General features: G+C 37.2%; 2 protein-coding genes across 10 annotated transcripts in view; one reads left to right on the top strand and one right to left on the bottom strand.

Annotated features, from left to right (window-relative positions):
• NCOA3 (nuclear receptor coactivator 3) overlaps positions 1 to 19310 on the bottom strand; it is a 103666-nt gene that overhangs the window by 10435 nt on the left and 73921 nt on the right. The window lies entirely within an intron of this gene.
• Positions 1 to 19310, top strand: part of SULF2 (sulfatase 2) — an 86521-nt gene that overhangs the window by 47995 nt on the left and 19216 nt on the right. For 6 of the 7 annotated variants that reach the window (XM_054274415.1, XM_054274410.1, XM_054274413.1 and 3 more), the window contains 6 exons: positions 2377 to 2546; positions 6802 to 6952; positions 8847 to 9022; positions 11389 to 11517; positions 12462 to 12518; positions 13216 to 13345. In XM_054274415.1, the coding sequence (XP_054130390.1) occupies positions 2377 to 2546; positions 6802 to 6952; positions 8847 to 9022; positions 11389 to 11517; positions 12462 to 12518; positions 13216 to 13345 (813 nt within the window). The remainder of the gene's footprint in view (positions 1 to 2376; positions 2547 to 6801; positions 6953 to 8846; positions 9023 to 11388; positions 11518 to 12461; positions 12519 to 13215; positions 13346 to 19310) is intronic. The other variant, XM_054274414.1, reaches the window with a different exon arrangement.

The following is a 19310-nucleotide window of genomic DNA, read 5'->3' as shown; positions in this document are numbered from 1 at the left end:
TTTCTACTTTCCTTTGCCCTATTTGCCTTTTTTAATTGAATGTACTTTGTGCTGAGAGCTAAAACTTCACAGTCTTCTAGGGTTACTTCTCCATCACCAGCTGCTAAGGGGAAGGGGCAAAGTAGCGTACAGAGTTATTTGTCTTCTATTTTCCTTCAGATCTGTGAAGAATGACAGCTGTGTGTACGGAAATGTTATGATGGAAATATATCTTGTGTGGAAAAGTGTCAGCCGGGTGATCTCACAGGCACTGTTCTCCATCTCTGTTGTACCAAGGACCCAACAGGGTGCTTTATGTTCCAATACCTTCAGCTCTGTTTTGTGTGTGCAAGGGTTGAAAATGTTTACATTTCACTTGTTTTAGTTTTTTTCTTACAGAGTTTGGTAATAAATAAAAAATAGGATGATAGAAATACAAACTTTTTATAATCTTCATATTCTTACATAAGAAGCAGCTACAGTAAAAAACAGTATGCAGAATAGCAATGCTGTTTGACAATAATGCTGGAGTTCAAATGAGCAAACAAAAGCTGAAATGGAAGACTCTCTCTTTCCTGCCATTTTTGTTGCTGGAAACAAACATGATTTTCCAGCAATTACCAACATAATCAGATGGATTTTTTTTAGTCCTATCTGTTTAACATAGTTAGTGTTAATTATGTGCCAGTGGAAAACTAGGGGAAAAAATCACTGATTATTCTGTCCTCTAAAGTAACTGCTAAACTCTTCTGAAAATTAAATTCTTTCAGATTTTCTTACAGTATATATTCTACTTTGATTTTTCTTTTTCAGTTTCTGTCAGCATTTTTTAGATTAACTTTAACTTTCTACAACTACAACCCCTACAGTATGGGCCTTTAAAAAAAACCCTTTTAGCAATCAGGTCAGGGAAGTGTTTCTGTTTGGTCTTTTGGCCTGGTAAATGCTGGGTTTGCAGCGATTTTCACTTTGACCATGTGGAAACCTGTATCTTTAAAATGAAATTGGAAAACTATACTCTTGTAATGGCTAAATCAAAGATGAGTTGCACACTTCAAGTGATTGACTTGCTTAAAGAAGCAGCATGATGAAGATTAATGGCACTACATTTTTGAGAGCACTTAAGTATTCTCTCTCGACTATGAATTTTGTCTCAGGCATTGAAAGCATGCAGAAGTCAGTTTTACTTTAGTACATTTTCCCTTCTCCTGTGTACTTTGATGAGTAGAAGTCCTTCATTTAATGCCTATTTAGAGAGAAAATGCCATCCCAGTAGCAGTCATAATTATGGCAGTTTCATAACAGTCATGCCTTGTGTTGTACCAGTGTGTAAAATTATAAATGGAGACTTTGCCAGACTTCTTCTGGAATAGACAAGAAATAACTTTGGGGAAGTAAATATAGTCCATGAAAAAGGCTTCCTTTGAATGACAAGCTGACTTCTCAGAACAAGGATGTGGACAGAGGTGAAGAAGAACAAGTGTCTTAACTGTGGACAGAAAGCTGTACTCAAAGGGAGATGCAATCCAGTCTGTACCACACCTTGTACCTGTTTGCTTGACCAGAGGCAGACTTATGTCTGATTTTCCATCCTGCTGTGACTTGACAGTCATTTGGGGTTTTTTTAAGGTGTAGTTTCATATCCTACTCATGTTTGAGGGATATTTATATTTGTAGTATTTCCAGGGAATCACCTAAGGGAGACCATGGCTTGTCATTAAAAATCCTGTCTTCAATCCCTATAGCTCTTGCAGATATCTTAAGAATGATAATGATACTTCTTAGAACATACAGAGATAGTCCAACTCTTCTGCAGGAAGTTTTCTAAATTCTCAACAATATGCGTGACAGAGCTATATATCCATCAGATTGTCACTGTAATATTGAATGAAGTCTTTGGTTCAGTTAGCCCACCATCTTCTCGTGTTAGAGATTTCTGGTTCAGAAGAGGGTTAAAAAAGAAAAGAACATCAAGCCATTCACATTATCACAGTATTTTTATGATGTAAGGTTGGGCTATACATCTTGAAGATACTGACGCTGATAATTTTTTTTAATTCATACCTGGTCATTGTATTTAGTATTGTGTTTTTCATCATGTAGCTACCCACTTTAGGAAGAAAGGGTACTGTTTGATCTCTTTTAGTACCATTCAGTTCTGAGAAAAAAGCTAGAAGCTGTTGGTTTTTGTATTTCTAGGCAGTGAAGAAAGAATTGTTTGAATCTAATTTTTTTAGTTTTTAGTATCTGTAACTTACTTCCTCCTCATACCATTCTATGTGAAGTAGCTTCTTTTTTCCTATTTCTTATGATACCTCAGACCTCTCCTTCCTATTGCCTCCCCCAGCTTGAAATTCCTTTTCAAGTGTCTCATTATACTTTTGCTTCTACTTGCAGGATTATCTGACTGATCTGATTACCAATGACAGTATTACCTTCTTTAGAATATCAAAGAAGATGTATCCTCACAGGCCTGTACTGATGGTTATAAGCCATGCTGCTCCTCATGGTCCTGAAGATTCAGCCCCTCAGTATTCACAACTCTTTCCTAATGCCTCAGAACACATGTAAGGAAAAAACAAAAACTTTGATTTTTAGGTTCTGGAATATGGAAGTTCTGGGTACCTCAGGGAAACAATGTTTTCTTTATAGTATTCTTGGCATAACTTTGTCACAAATATATAAGAAGCATTTCCAGATAAAGGTAAAGGGGCAGTACAAGTCCGTTGAGAATGGCTGCTGCATCTAGAACTCAGAACTGTAGCTCATTGAGATAAATGGGAAGATTCATGCTGAATTCATTGGATATTGTTACAGCTTATTTGGGAAGTAAAGCACTTTTTATTCTGAGCATGGTGACCAAAATTTGGTTCTCAGGCTATAATCTCTTCAAGGGAAGAAACTCTATCTCCCTGTCCTTACTTATAAACTATAGTATGCAATGCATATTACTCCTGTTTCTTTTATGGAAAGAACAGAAATACAGGCCTGCCGCACCAAATTACACAGGCTATTTCTGAATGAGCTGGTATGTCCGCACATGACCCAATACAATGTCTTGAACGGATCCCAAAAGCAGTATCACCTGGTTCCTGAAGGAATATGTTCATAAGCTCCATGTTGAGATGTTTCTTGTTTATAGAACAGAGACATTTTGCATGTACAGCTCTTAATGCTGCACTACAGGTATCTCCTCGCAGGGAGGTAAAACGAATGCTTCTCCCAAATCACCTCTTGATGCAATTGAAAGCATTCCTGCAGTTTTCTAATTACTGGCTTCATGCCTTCCTTGATGTTCAACATCTGTAACTTTCTTCCTGTGTGTTGCCCCCTCCCCCTTCTTTTTTAAGGGGAATTCTGTTTTGCTTTGGGTTTGTGGAGGAGCTGGGAACTGGTGGAAACAATTTTCAATTGATGGCCAAAGCTCCTCAGGATAGCCCAAAGTCCAGTGAAAGCCATTTGAGCTTTTCTGTTTTATTTAAAATAGAGTCTGAGAGAAGTTTCTTTTGTTTTATTGTCTGGTTACTGCATAACTTGCAATTACATATTCTGTTATTTTCTGCTGTGTCCAAGAGAATCTGTGGCACAGATCATCAGCAATTGTTTCTTGTTTGTTTGCCATTTCATGCTTTCATTTTCTTTAATGAAAATTTCGGAAATGCCTGATGAGCAACTTCACATGGCTTATATCCAGTATTGAACTTAGTTTTATTAGGCTCCTTTGGAAGGCATTTGGATCTCAGAGATTATTATCAGGCAACTCTCTGTAGCAATTTACTTCCTAGCTGAATGAAGAAGAGCACAAGGATGGAAGCAATGAAAAATACAGACTAGATACATCTATTTTTCTTTTGCTTGTACTTTAAATTTAATTGTTCACACAGATTAGGTTTATCTTTCTAATTATAAAGTAATTACACTTTTGGTTTTGTTGGTTTTTTTTTAATTTTAGGTGACTTTTTTTACAGTGATAACAATTACACAGGAAGTATCACTTTTTGAAAAGAAGTTTTGTTTGTAAAAAATAAATTATCCTGATAGATTAAGCAACTGTGTTTTTCTTTTGGATATGAAAATAAAATAGCATTTTTACATTTCTCATACAAAGAAATTGACAGTTGTCTTCTAAACAAATTTTCCAGCACTGCATAATGACAATAATAATAAAAGTAATCTGTCAGAGTTTTTATTGACCTGGGTTTAAGAGTAAATGTAAAAATGCAGAACATGTACATACAGTTGAGGGAATTATGCAAATTAATTCTCTAGTTTCCAATTTTTCCCTTGTTCCCAAATTCTAGGGAATCTCAGTAACAGATAAATCTGTCAATGATAAAAGGTTGCAGGCAGTTCTTACTGTTTCATTGTCATGTGGATGTTGTAAGGAAGGATCAGAATGCAGTGGAACAGTTACAAATTGCCCTAAAGCAATAAGCAATACCCTGAACGAAGTCTTTGCCTGGTCCCCAAAGCAGAAGGCAGTACACCAGGTGGTATGATCCTCCACCTTTCCCTGTGGTAGTGCTGGTGAAGTCTGTAAGATTCTGTGGATTCTGTGGAAAAGAGAAGCCAAAGAAATGTGGGAGGCTAGTGCTTGGTATTGACTGATATATATACTGCATCATGTGGCATTGCTAGTAATAACCAAAAGCCAGTGGTATGGATTTTAGTCAGCGTGCTGCTTTGCTTCTGAGCTCTATGTACTTCTGTAGCTAATTTATGCTGCTGTTCTCTTGATTCTTTACCATGTTCTGACTGGTATGACCATTCTGCCCTATACTGCAGACTCTCTCCCTCTCATTCTGTAGAGCTCCTCTCTGTGTTTTAAAATTAATTGTTTTAAAATTATTCACAGAGCAAATCCCTCAGCTACATGTTTTTCCTTTATTGCTGCCTATATTGTGAGCTGTAGAGAATGTGGCAGCTGGGCAATTTAACAGTGGTTAGAAATGTTACTTCAATGGAGGGTACATGTTACCACCCATCTTTTTCAAGGTCAAATCTGTCTGGGGCTTCCCTTCTAGGTACTTCAGAAGAAGTTGTATCAGCTAGCTTCTAGGAATGTTAATTTTTGTGGTTTTCCCATAAGACAGACAAATCTGTTAAGGATTAAAGGGCTACATTTGTAGTAATCAAAGAAAATTGTGGGCTTTGGTTGGATTAAATAGGGGGAGATTTCAAATCAGCCAGGAAGTCACGAAGTAAGCGGAAAAGGAGTTTGCGAAGCATTTTTGATTCATTCTGGACATCACAGAGCAACAGTTTCCATAATTGTCAGCATTTTCAAAGAGGCAATGTTATCATTTCAACCACAATAACATTCTGAAATTCAAGAGAATATTAACAGTACAGAGAGAATAGGCACAGCCCTTTCCTCCCTGTATGAAGAAGCCTCCCCTTGCCAAATATGCACATTTTTCAGATAGCGTCTAACAGAGGCTTTCTGCATAAAAAATGTCAGTCAGATTATTAGTTTAATATTTATATTAAATCTCGTAAGACTGTCACATTCAAAGATGCATTATATATACAGTATTTTGATGAGAAGTTTCAACATACATGATTTTTTAGCTCAATAACTTTTAATAACCTTGCTGCTCTGTTGCCTATACAAAACAAAAAGTAGAAATTTCTCAAATAGGGATTTATTAGGATATTCTGTGCTGCTAATAGGAAAGTAAATGAGTATTTACATTTGCATAGACTGAGTTTATTGCTTTGAATGAAAAAAGGAAGCCTAACCAAATTTCATAGGAAAAGTAATTTTTAATGTTTTAGACTTTGCACATGATGTGTTTGACCCATGATGTAAAGAAATTGTAAAACATGGTCTTTAACCTGAAGTAATAAGGAATAAATATGGTACATAAGAATAATATTTCTTGCAAATGTAAGCTATAATAATAGTTTTTAGTGAGTTGGTTATCCAGAGAGTATACATCATGGTGGTAAAATAAATCTTTTATTTAGGTTCCGCTAAACTAAAGTTATGTAATTATGCATAGAAAAGTGAATCCTGGGACCTCCAACCATGTGAGACTATGGGCAATATTTTTCCTCATCACTTTAATGATGTCCCAGAACCATGAGAACTTGGAGGGACAATGAGATTCTAGGGGGACATTGAACCAAGTTCTTAGGATTTTGCCAGGACTTCAAGTGAAGGAGTTGGTGGCTGGAATGAGTCCTTAAAATACAGCCATATTTCCTAATCCCACTTTTTTTCACAGGTCTTTAAAGTCTGGCAATTTGTCCACTTCTGCTGCTCACATGCGATTGGATACCAGTAGGCGGAGTGCCTGTGTTCTTCTGGTGCATAAGTGTGACAATATTCAAGTAACCAGTCGTGCTGAACCCTAAAAGGCTGTTAAAGAACATAGTAGAACCTTTACAGCAAGTTCTATAGTTGTTTTGAAACAGCTTGCACAAGACATAGTATTTGGTGCTAATGTGGGCAGAGTGAAAACAAAGCAATTGCATGAATAGAAGCTCTGTAATACATGCTTCATCCTGATCATACTCATGGAGTTTAGTCTTCTGAGGCTAAGTCTCTTGGCCTTGAAATATGTACTTGTTGGCTTGGAATCACTGGAAAGACAAAATGTGTTTAATGGTTACATAGATTTTATTTCCCCCCAAGTAGTTTTCATTTTCCCATGCTTCATAACATGAAAGTAGAAGACATTTCAAAAGTACTCTTAATATTTTCTCATGTACCTCAGATAATACTTCCTATAGTGTTGATCAAATGGAAATTAATATTCATTTCTATGACTTTTTTCTACTTGGCTAAAACATTGTGGTGTTCTCTCTGTTCCTTAGTACTCCCAGTTATAATTATGCTCCAAACCCAGACAAGCACTGGATAATGAGGTACACCGGTCCCATGAAACCTATACACATGGAGTTCACTAACATGCTACAGAGAAAGCGCCTTCAAACACTCATGTCTGTAGATGACTCTATGGAGATGGTAAGATTAATAGTCACTTTTGTTTTGTTTTTTGGCTAAACAACAAAGTTTTTGTTTAGTGAGTTAAGTTCCACTTTGTCCTTCGTATGAAGATAAAGGAGAAAGAAGGAGAAGGAAGACTTTAAAAAAAAATCAGTTTTTAAATAATCCTCTCACCTCTGATCATTTTGTCTCTTTATTCAATGTGTAAGGTTCCTCATCTAAAGACAGGTACCCTGAGTTGGGTGGTGTGAACAAGCGGATTTTTTTGCCCCAGAACCACTACTGATAAAGGAGAAGGGAAAGAGATTGCCTGAAAAACTAGATATCATAAATCTGAAAAATATACCCTCTGATAAAGTGGTCCTACAACATGTTGGAAATAACTACCTAAATGTGTGGCTAATTTGATCTTGTAACACTGAGCTTCTGAGAGAAGAAACCAGCAGCAGCAAAAAGTGATGATACAGGAGTCCTAAGTGGAATGACCGCAGAGGAGGTTAAATATTGGAAGTAAATAAATAAGTAGATTAGTACTTTTAAAATTGTCTGCATCATGTAACAATGAGACTTCTTAATGCAAACTATGTGTCTTCAACAAAATGTATGGATTCACTGAAAGCTATGCTGAAGAAGAATGGTTTTGCAGATTTAAAGGTGTTGCAATTTTTCTGCTTATCTCTTGGCATTCTTATTCAAAAAAGGTAGAACATAAAATTAGACGAGTCCTCTAAGGCAGAAATGAGATTATGTAGATGGCATTGCATAAGCTTGTTACTAGTGTCTTATAATTTCTGATTCAGGCAAATATGATCTCTGCTTCATGTTAATGAAGCTCTTTAGATGGATCAGACACCAGCATTAGGGGAAATGGGTGATTTTACCACGCAATTTGAATTTTCTGTTTAGTAAAAGGGTTTCGCTCTGGGTGATTCATGGCAGGCAAAATCAGTTAGGCTGGTTTTTAGTTTTAATTACCAAGTTAGCCCAATTTCCAATTTTTTTTCTACTGAATTATGTGTGTTACTAGTTTTTCAAAATTAAAAAGAAAAAACAAAACAATCTCACACTCAAAAAAAGCAAAACAAAAAAGAACAACCCCCAAAAAAACCCAAACAAAAATCCCCAAAACCAAAAACCCCAAAAAAGCCTAACTAGCAAACAAAACAACCTGAAAAAGAACCAAAAATGAACTCCCAAATCAACACAACAGTTTTTCTTCTGTGCTAATGTTTTGCACCTGTGTGAGGCTCCACTTTGGTGGTATCCCACCACCTTCTCACCTTTCTTAAATGAAAATGTCACATAAAAATTGATCTTTGATGCTAAAGTTGGTACATTTCACATAGTATCTTATGTAAATCTGTAGAAGTATTCACATTAAAATCTCCTCCTAATTCTCCATAGTGAGAGAGTATGACTGAGTGGTTTTTATCTGGAAAACATTTTGCAAATATTCTGCATAATGGGGAGTCATTTGTCTGAAGGCAAGATTGTTGAGTGTTGCCTGAATATGTGTGAGATTCAAAGGGCTGTCATTTTATTAAAACTGCTTGCTGCAAGAAGAAGGTGAAAGAGAAAATTTTGAAATGACAGCTTGAAACTTTTATCTCTCTTACTGTATGTATTTAGTACTATCTTGACAGCTGTCATGCAAAATACTGAACCCAAACATTTTTGAAATGGCGTGCTATTGTGTTTTACCTTAAAACAGAATTTTGTCTTGTAATAGCCACAATATTCAGTTAGTAAAATTAAGATGTGATTATGTATTATTCAGAGTGGTTCATTATGATAACTCAGTGCTATCTTTAGTTGTTTGTATGTTGCACATAGGCAGAAAGTGATATGCAGCATTCCACATGTAGAGCTACTCAGTGGAATAAATTTCATATTTTGTTTCGCTTTTTTTCAGATTTACAATATGTTGGCTGAAACAGGAGAACTGGAAAATACATATCTAATATACACAGCAGACCATGGTTATCATATTGGACAGTTTGGGCTGGTGAAGGGGAAGTCCATGCCATATGAGTTTGATATCAGGGTCCCTTTCTATGTCCGAGGACCAAATGTGGAGGCTGGGTCCTTGTAAGTTCTTTGCATTTGTGTGTGTTGTAATGTGAAAACTTCATGTTCGCATCTCCAGTTGTATTGACCTGGCAGCCAAATGGAGGCACAAAATTCTGCCCATCCTGCTTACTTTTGGCAGAAAATTATGTCTCCTCAGAAAGCAGAACTGATAGCACAGGATGGTATAACAAACTCAATGCCATTGTCTTTTTGCTTGCATGGGTGTGCAGCACAAGCTACTGCACTTTTGTGGATATAGTTGAAAAATCACTTTTAATTTTGTCTAATCTAGGAAATGCATTCTTTTGAGTAGTGCAAATTATACATATAACTGTCATTTTAAAGTTAAGAAATATACTGCATAATATAGACAATTATTGCTGAACATTTGAGTCACTTGTTTCAGTTTATAAAGACCAATTCATATATTAACATCGAGAAAATATTCTGTTTGGCTCATTCTCTGAGACTATATGGTTAGGGCTATTATTTGGATGCACGCAAGCATGCAGAGTATAACCATTAATTAAAATGGTAGCTTTGATCAGCTAAAAAATTAAGTAAATACACTTTCTAAGCAATTATTTCAGATAGCAAATATTTGCACTTAGGTAATGATTTTGGACAGAGTGCCATAAATTGCTGCCTAATATTTATATGAGTGTGCATGACTTAGCATAATTAGCGCACACAATCTTCCACACACAATTTTTTCTTCACCGTAGAGGAATGGATCTAGTGTATAATATGATAGCAAATATCATGTGCTGGTTAAATTCATTGATTCACATTATCTGAAGGCAGAAAAATGTTAAATTCTGTAGATGTTGCACTGTGTTTCTGATTTATTTTCAGCAGTTTTACATGTGAAAAAACCAATATTCTCTAAAGAGCAGGGAGGGATTCCTCACTTGGGACTAAACATATTACCTCAGCACTGAATGAGTTTTGTTTGCAGCAGCCCAGAATTTCAAATGAACTGGAATAACCTTCTGAAAACCTGCTCTCTTTCTTGGACTGCAGTTTTTGGCCTTCCTGGAGAGTCAATGCTAACATGGCCCAAGTGACTGAGCTAGTGCCTCTGCAACGTATAAGACTAGAGACCAGCCACATTGTGTCTACTGTAGTTCTAGGATCTGTACACCCAGATATCCATAAAAGCTCTGAAACTTTCCCACTGAATTTTATTTTTCAAAGACTTCTGAAGATGAAAACATGTTTCTGTTAGAATTGAAAGAATCAGCCTGACAAGATCTTAACAGAACAGAGCCTGTCACAGTAGAGCAAATAGGAAGAACAGGATATAACACCTTGCAGAGGGAATACATCAGAAAATAAATTGGTCTTCTCTCTCAGCCTGATTTTCTTTAAATGGTAGAACTTCTGTCATCCATCCTGTTTTGTGTGAACCTTATGTTTTCCCTGCAGAATAATTGTTATGACTCCCTTTTGGTACCAGAGAAATTTTAACAGCAATACCATAGCAAGTCATTACTAACCTCTCATTTCAGTTACCAAATATGCTACATCATAATTATTAGTAATTAACATCAAATCAGGTACATCAATCTAATTAATCACCTATGTTCTTGTCAGTCCCGGTTTGCTTACTCTTTCAAAGATGTAGTAATTTTAAAATAGTATCTCATTAAATAGTATGACTTTAACAGCTTTCTTCTGTCCTGAATTTCAGCTGGAATTCTGCACTAATATTTATTGCAGCCCATCTGGCCCCATCCTTTCTTTGTGCCTGTACATCATAACAAAGTAATTCTACATGCTTTTTCTTCATAACTCTTCAACCCTATGCTGCTTTTTTCTTCATCCTTTTCCTTTTTCTGTCTCACACTGTAAATTAACAGTCACTTTTAGTTGTTACTACTGCCTAGCAATATATTTCTCACATTTTCTTCAGAACATGCCTACTGTGATAGGAACTGAAGTGCTCATTTCTATACCAGATTTTGAAACAGGTAAGCCATGTGCTACCTACCAAATCTACTTTTTAAGAAAGTCATCTTTCTTAAAAAGTAGATATGGCATATTTGGCAGACATTTTCATTCTGTAAGACACCCAAACAGTTTTTCCAATGGTTTTTAGACTGTCTTGTGCAAAAATTAACTAACTTTACCTTATGAACTACTTTGCTTTCTCAAAAATGCTCTGTACGAAAGTTTTAAATATTTGTATTAGTCCCCTTGAGGTTATGCAACTGATCTATATATTATATGTTAATTCCCTTCATGGAAAAGAATCAGAATGTGTCCTTTTATTTGCAGGTGTCACAAAATAAGCCTTTTCAGGTCTTTGGACTCTGTGGAAGCTGGAGTCGCTTGGTATTATTGCCTAGACTTTAAACTGTTTTGTCTTATTTATTTTTCAGGAATCCTCACATTGTGTTGAATATTGATCTTGCACCTACAATTCTAGATATTGCTGGATTGGATATTCCATCTGATATGGATGGTAAATCCATTCTAAAGCTGCTGGATTCTGAGAGACCGGTAAATAGGTAAGAAATGAAAATGTTGCATGGAAACATGCATGTGTTTGTACGAGAGACTGAACAAGTGTTCAGCAGCATGCAGAAAATTTAAAGGAAAATGTAATAAAATCACCATCTGTCTGAGTATATCATTCACTGGAAAGTCTGAAGACTATTTGGCATATACAGCTCACTTCAGTTATTTACTTTCATTTTGGCATGTTCATATTCTAGATGTATGGCATGCATGGCATCTGTACATACTAAATGTAGTCTATGTAGAAGTGAGAGGGCTACACATGAAGGTCTTTGGCTACGTAAGTTATATATTTAAATGTCTTCATGGCATCATTTGTAGCAAAGCATTTCATATTGAATATTTATTAGTAAAATAATTGAAGGCAAGGGCTGTGTATCAGACTATAATATAAAGACAGTCTAGCACTCAAAATTGCGGTTTTTATTTAAGACTTTCCATCGGTACTTTCATTGGAAAAAGACCGAGGAAGAGAATTAGACTTGATGGAGAATCCTTGGAAGAGAAAATCAGCAGAAAAAGGGAAGGAGAACTATTTGCTTTACAAGTAGCTGGGTGGAGGGAAAGGGGGAATGGAGCAGATGCTTTAGAATAGGATACTTTTTGGGTAGATGCAGGGTAAGAGCCCAAATATGAGTCAGGAAGTCCTGATTTAATTTGTGATCCTTTGTGAACAAAGAAGATTCAGTTAATCTCTTGTCTTCAACTCGCTTATGTTGAAGAAATTGTCTTGTGAATTTAGTTCCTGTGAGAGAAATATATCCTGTGCTTTTCAGTGGAGAGGCATAGGTTCCTGCTTCATAGAGCTGGATGTCCTCTTGTGCAGTTGTGTGGCATGTTTCTTGTTGGAATTAGGGGTGGGACAGAAAACTGGGGCATAAATTGGTTACTGGCTTTGTGGGAATTGCGTCTTCCTCTCCTCGTTTCCTCCCAGGTTTCATTTAAAGAAAAAGATGAAGGTATGGAGAGACTCGTTCCTTGTGGAAAGAGGGTAAGGAAAGTGTTAATCACAAAGCCCAGTCTTTTTAAATAGAAGGATGTTGAATAGCTATAGCCAAAGCAGCACTCTGCTGCAGTCTAAAGCCATTTAGCTGTGCCAGCAGGGACACGGCTGCAGTATGCCTAATGGCAGTGATTGTGTGATTGTAGGGAGTGGATGGCCTCTGCCTACAGCCTGCATAAATGTGCTCTTGTGGTGGGGGAAGGGAAATTTACTTGGATTGAGAGATGGGAAGGCATCCCAATTTTCTCTCAGCTGCTGTCCTCCAATCCTCCTGCTTGTATCACGGGATTATGAACAACCCTTCCTCTCTGCATCTTCATCTGCTGGCCATTCCCTCTGCACCTCTGCCTTAGTACATAAATGGGGGCAAGAGGGGTTTCCAAAGTGCAGCCCTGTAGGATGTGATGTGGTTTCTCTGTATTGACAGTTGTCACTGCCTAACACTCAGGCATGTAACAGAGTGTCTTGACTTTATATGTTTTTGTATGCTCCCTGAGAGTAGGACATGAATAACTTGTGTGTTATTGGACAGGCTAAATCTAGTTTCCACTGGACTGTTACGTTTTGGCTACCAGAGAGGCTATGGACCTGGAAAATAGCTACTCCTCTGAGTCTTTTCAGCTAACTGTATTTGTGTGTTGGAGTTAATATTAATGTAAGAATAATTTTTTTTTTTCTTTTCCAGTAAACTGCTGCATAAAAGGGAGAATGAGAAGGTAGATGCGCAAGAAGAAAACTTTCTACCCAAATACCAGCGTGTGAAAGACCTCTGTCAGCGAGCCGAGTATCAAACAGCTTGTGAACAGCTTGGCCAGGTAGGGCATTGTTATCCCTGACTGCAGTTAAGCAGTTGTAATTGGGCTAAGCTCAGCACCTTCACTGTGTCAATGTTCTTCACCTCATCATCGATGCCAGTGTATAAATCAAATGGCTCGTTCTGTGACCTTTACTCAAATCTTTATTACAGCATTTATGAGATTGACTGTCAGTCAGGAAATTGCTGATTCAAGTGTTCTGTATTGATTCCTGACTACCACTAAGAAAACCGCGTAGGCTGTTTTAGAGTTTTATTTTCCAAAGAGAATGTGGTTTGGGATTACTTAGTGCTGAGAAGCTACAATGTACATAACAGATTGGCTTTTTTAAATACATACAGCTTGCTTTGCTTCAGATTCTCTCTTTAATTCTTTAATTCATTTTGTTGTTGTTACTTGAAATTACATATAGTAATGGGAAGCTAAAATTTTGTTAACTCAGTATATCCCCTCCTCTTAACAAAAACACACTGGGAAAACACACATGCAGTTATGAGTGTATCCATCAATAAGCATAAAGCTCATTGACTGTGTGTCATTTCCCTTGTTGCATAATTGTTTCGGGCAGATATGACAATATGTTCACTTTAGATACAAGTTACTTAGAAGAAATTAATGGAAAAAAACCAGGATATTATCAGTACATGGTCTTGACATACACAGGAGAGGATTTTGTGAATTTTTCTGGGCAGTGCAAAAGCAAAGCATGGTTATCTCCAGAGAATTCACCACTCTTGGCAAAATTGACTCTGTGTCATTGCTCTCTCGTGCAGGTGTGGGCCAGAGAACCCCTTTCCAAGGACTGTAATACATTCTGTGGACAAAGGGGTGAAGGTAAATGGGCCCACATGCTCATGTGTCTGTTATCACACTGGCATTACCTCATATTCCGGCAGCCCAGAGGGCTGTCAGGATGAGTTAGTCTGTGGAATATAACTGTTCTTGCAGACATGATATGAATGACTTACCAAGCGATAGTCAGTAATGGGCTACTTAGGCTGCAGTAGTTAATTTTTTTACTGTCAAAGGCCAGACTCCATACTTCTGGCTTTACTGATCATGTAGTTCAGTGCACCTGTGAAATGAGTCCATTGTTCCTTAGGTGTTTGGAACCAATTTATATATATAAGAATTTTTCAGATGTTCTTTTCCTCCTGTGGCTAAAATGTCAGATTTAGTACACAGAGAAATTATAATGTTCTGTATTGTAAAAATACTAAACTTAAAGGAATACTATATGCAGTAATTTATTGTCATCAGAAGTCTTGAGCTGAAATTTTAGCTGAATGGGAGCAAGCCATTGTTTTATGAATCTGCAATGTTATTTGAGGAACTTGAAGAAAAATTATTTTTTCTACTACAACATTATCCAGTAAGTATGATGAGGAAATATAGCTTTCCCCACCGCCCCCCCCCCCCCACCCCCCCATCACTATTTTTCAAGAGAAGTATAAAATGTCAACTCCATAGTCAAAATTACCAATAAATTCTGCAGTATAGATGTGCTAATAAGAGATGCTTGTGCTGCATCCTCATTGTCAGGAGACAGAGAGGAGAAGAATTGTTTTGAGCAGTTCAGTCAGGCATAATAGGAAGTGATAGGCTGAAATTAAGCTAAAAAAGAAATTTATGTTGCACGTCAGAAAAAATTGCCAAACAATCAAGTCAATTAAAATCTGTGAAGGGCTTTTAAGGTATTCTCAATCCTTCTAACCTCTGCTCTAGAGAATATGTCCTAGTAGTCTATCTTAGTAGTCTATCTAGACAATAGGAATGCTGGGAGATGAATGTGCTTATTTGAGGATAAATTGTGCCTAAATATGGGTGCACCCAAAATGTCTTTAGAGTGAAGGAAGTCTAACTTCTCAAATGACAAATGGGTGTTGTCTGTTTGCTGGTGCTGTTCATAGCTCTGCACAATAAGTAGAATGAGCCCAAGCTAATAACATACCACTGCCTTGGGGAGTTGATGTTACGCAGATGCAGTGGTTATTTAGCAGATGTCTTCTGATGCTGCAGGACACTATATAACAGTACTTGGAGTGTTCAGTATGAAAAGTGAATTTTCATATTCCAATGCAAAGATAAATACCCATCTGGGTCAGAATTAGTTGAAAGCTTGCTGAAGTCATTGGAACTCTTTCTTTTGACTTTAACAAGTTTTGGGGACCTGCTATTTCATGTACAGAGAAATCTGAGCAGTCCCAGGGAACCTGAAGTGTGAGCCCGAGACAAGAAGCACAAATGGAGATCAAAGACTCAGAAGGGGAGTGAAGGATAAGAGACAAGGGCAGAGCTTAAAGGAGAGGTAGAGAAAGGAGAGGTAAATAAAGCTTTGAATATGAAATAGAGAATTTGAAATTCTGCTTTGTGAGCATGCAAGTTTGTGAATTCAGGTCTACTGTCACAAAGTGATTTTTGCAAATCTCTGTCACCCTCCTTAACCCATATTTGTTTTGATAGGAGAGTAGCCAGATCATGGAGAAGAGGCTATTCATAATGTCTAAAGCCTTGTTTCACAGTCCACTATGTGGAATTTTTTTGACATCACTAATATATGTAAATTCTTCTTAGAGCAATGGGAATCTGTGTGTTGCTATATTTTCTTTTCCAGTTATTAGGGTTTGATGTGTGGTAGTTATTTGCATCCAACAAAGGGTGACTGTAGAGTCAGATGAAAGAGCAGCTCAGCGTTTATATTCAAGGATTTAAAAGAGATGAGCTCTTCCCAAATGAATTAAAAAAGAAAAAAAATTATCCTAGTACCTAATGGCTTCCACGATTTTTTTTTCTTTTTAGTGTAGTTTGGCCTTTCATCCAAAGCTGGCTGGTGAGTGGAAGCTGACCCACTTTTATCTAGTAGCCTGCATTAATGTGCTTGTGTGGAAGCCAATTATGATACCAGCATTGCTCTGTAGAGCATTCCCAGCAACACATACAGTATCATAACAACAGCTACACAAAATCTTCCTTTAAGTAAGTTGCCAATTTTGTGCACAAGGAAGAGAAAAGATAAACATTTGGTAAACATGCAATACCTGCAGCAGTGCTGATTGCTGTAGGGAATCTATGCTGTACATGTGAGAGCTCTCAAAATTAAAAGACGGTAATTTTTTATTTATCAGGACCCGGCATAGTACAATAATACTGCTAACTCCTGAAGAGAAATAGTTGCCTGATTTCACGTTATTTCATTTTCAAATATGTTTTATTTTTGAAGATTTATTTACATGCATATCTGATACAAGTAGAAATTGCCTTTAAATAGCATTAGAAGTATCATTTTATATGACAGTTTTCACAGGAGAGCATTGAAAATGCAAATGCTTGCACTTTGTTTCTTTCAGGTGTTCTGCAAATTAAAGGTTTGATATAGAGTCTTCCCTCCAATTGCTTTGTACTATGCCAGGATCATGGAGGGATACTCTCTTTTGTAACTGGCCTGAAGATATCATAAGTAAAAGCACATCCTATACTTGCTTGGTGCCCCCAGTTCTCTCATATAACGTGGCATACCAGTGATGAACACTATACTGATCAGTGTGTGCCTTCCTTGGCAGTTCAGAAAAGGCACCTCTACATCATATTCCTGATTGCATCACAATCATTATTAGTGCCAAGAGAAGAGCAATAGAAAAAAAAAATTGCTTATATTTTCTCCTTTTTCTGAGGCCAGTGTAGCTTGAGGTTGTATTGACTAGGCCTAGGAAACAGTGACAGTTTTTGGAAGGAATCTTTTTAAAAATTAGATCCAAAACTTTCTTCCTGTCTTTTTTGGTTCATTGTTACTTTTGTCGTTAGCAGGGATATACCGAGGTTATGAAAGAATTTCTAATGTAATTTAGGTAGATCTGCACTGCAGTCATTCAGCAGTGGGGCCTGTTAATGCATACAATGTGCCCTTCAGCAAAGTCGTTGAGATATTTTCACTGTAGCATACAGCTGCACTAAAAACTAAAGGATTTTTCCAGTTCACCTGGAGGGGAAAAAGGAACATCAATCTCTTGACAAGAGATGAAAGAAATAGAAAAAAAAATTTTTTTCTGGCCCCACATCAGAGTACTTGCAGTAATTCTCATCGTGGCATTGAACTTGCCCTCTGTTGAAACATCATTTTTCATGTAATGAAATGTACTTAGAGCATAGAACTCTACTGAGCAGAAAATTGTTTGTTTATATATTTTCAAAAATTATATTCAGATGAAATGGGAAGCAGCAATAAACATTTTTACATCTCTTATAGTTGTAAAAGAAAGTATTGCTTATTCTAGTAAAGTAACTTTTAGTTCAAAGCTCAGTCTGTACTGTATTGTACTGTATCAATCAGTGTTAGGCATTATAAAAGTAAGAGAGAAATTTATTCTTCAGATATTAATTTGTTACTGAATCTAGGTAAATATGTACTGCTTTACAGATGAAGAGAGTCCTGCAAAAATCTTATTGTCAGTATCTCTCCTTGATTAACCAATTCATTGTGTAAGTTAAGCTGGATTTATCTGCATCAGAGCGAGGCTTGGGCTGTACAGGAGGCTGAACACAGATACAGCTCAGGAGACTTGGCATCCAGGTGTCTGAGGAAATCAGTAGGCACACCATAAAATGGATTGTTTTAAATGAGAGGTTCTGCCGCAGTGATAGGTAAATGTGCTGTTAATGGCCACTTCACTTTCGACTTCTATTAAAGTCTGATAATAAAAGCACAGTGATTTTGTTTTCTTACATGCATAGTACATGCTAATACATGCATACCTGCAAACAATGGAATGAATGTCAGTAAAAAATATATGCTTTGTTGTTCCAGCCTTTGCACACCTTGCTGTCCAAACTGAAGTGGCTGAGTCTCCCTCATAGAGCTGCAGGCTGCTGTAAAATATCATCTTCCCTGGAAGATGCTGCTGTTTTTATTTCTGTTCTTTTTTTTTGGAAAATTCTCAATATTCCAATGAGTCCTGGAGGAACTAGCTTACAGGATTTTGTAATAGGGAAGAAGAGGAACACTTCTCAAGACTCAACAAGAAGCTGAGTGTTTCTGAGAAACTTTTTTTAAAGCAGGAGCAACTGTAAGAGGTTTTTTATGTGTCTCTAAGGTCTGTAGGTAGCAAAGTGTTGATAAATTATGGAGTAGGTGAAATAATTTTCTGATGTACCTGGGAAGTGAGTGGAACTTCTGTGCCAGGTTGAAGGCAGCTAAACTCCCTTGCCCTTGGTACAGCTCTGACAGCAGCATGAAGGAGCTGTGAGCAAGTTACTTCAAGGTTTTGAGTATCAGAGTGAATTGGAGATCGGGGACATCTAATATTTTCTCTAGTTTGAGTGCGAGAGGGAGAGGTTTCTCACTTCACACATCCATGCAGCTCACCCTTATAAGTCAAGTGTGTGTTGACATGGCAGGGGGGGGGGGAAGGGAAAGCTATTAAGAAACCCAATCAAGATGGAGATAAACTCGTGCAGCTGAGGACTTGCACAGCTGATCTGACCCTTTGAAAAGTCATTGAAGAGAAACAGGCGCTTTTGCAGAGCAATCCTGGAAAACACTTCATCCCTGGAGGAGTTCAAGGACAGGTTGGATGGAGCTCTGAACAACCTGACAACCTGATCTGGTGAAAGGTGTCCCCCTGCATATGGCAGGGGAGTGGAATGAGATGTTCTTTAAGGTCCCTTCCAACCCAAGCCAGTATATGATTCTATCTGGAGAACTTCCACAAAGCTGGAAGGTTTTGGTCCCACTGTGCTGAGAGTTATATAAGACTCTCAGGATTAGGATACGGCTTGAATGTCCTTGGTTTATGCTGCAGTTATGCTTTTGAAAGTTGTCACTTGCCACCTTCATGTTTTTAGCTGTAGTATTGATTTTTAAAAGAAATTTCAGTTGTTCTGCCTCTAAGAGGCAAAATCAGAAACAAATGCAAAGCTGTTCTGAAGTCTTGCTCTTTTGTCCGAAAATAAAATCTTACAAAAATCTGGT

The sequence above is a fragment of the Melozone crissalis genome, unplaced genomic scaffold, assembly GCF_028551555.1.
Source record: "Melozone crissalis strain CALT ecotype California unplaced genomic scaffold, PUWL_Pcris_2 ptg000017l_1, whole genome shotgun sequence".
Taxonomy (NCBI): Eukaryota; Metazoa; Chordata; class Aves; order Passeriformes; family Passerellidae; genus Melozone; species Melozone crissalis.
Note: the sequence above shows the minus strand (reverse complement) of the source record. Positions and strands in the feature narration are given on the sequence as shown.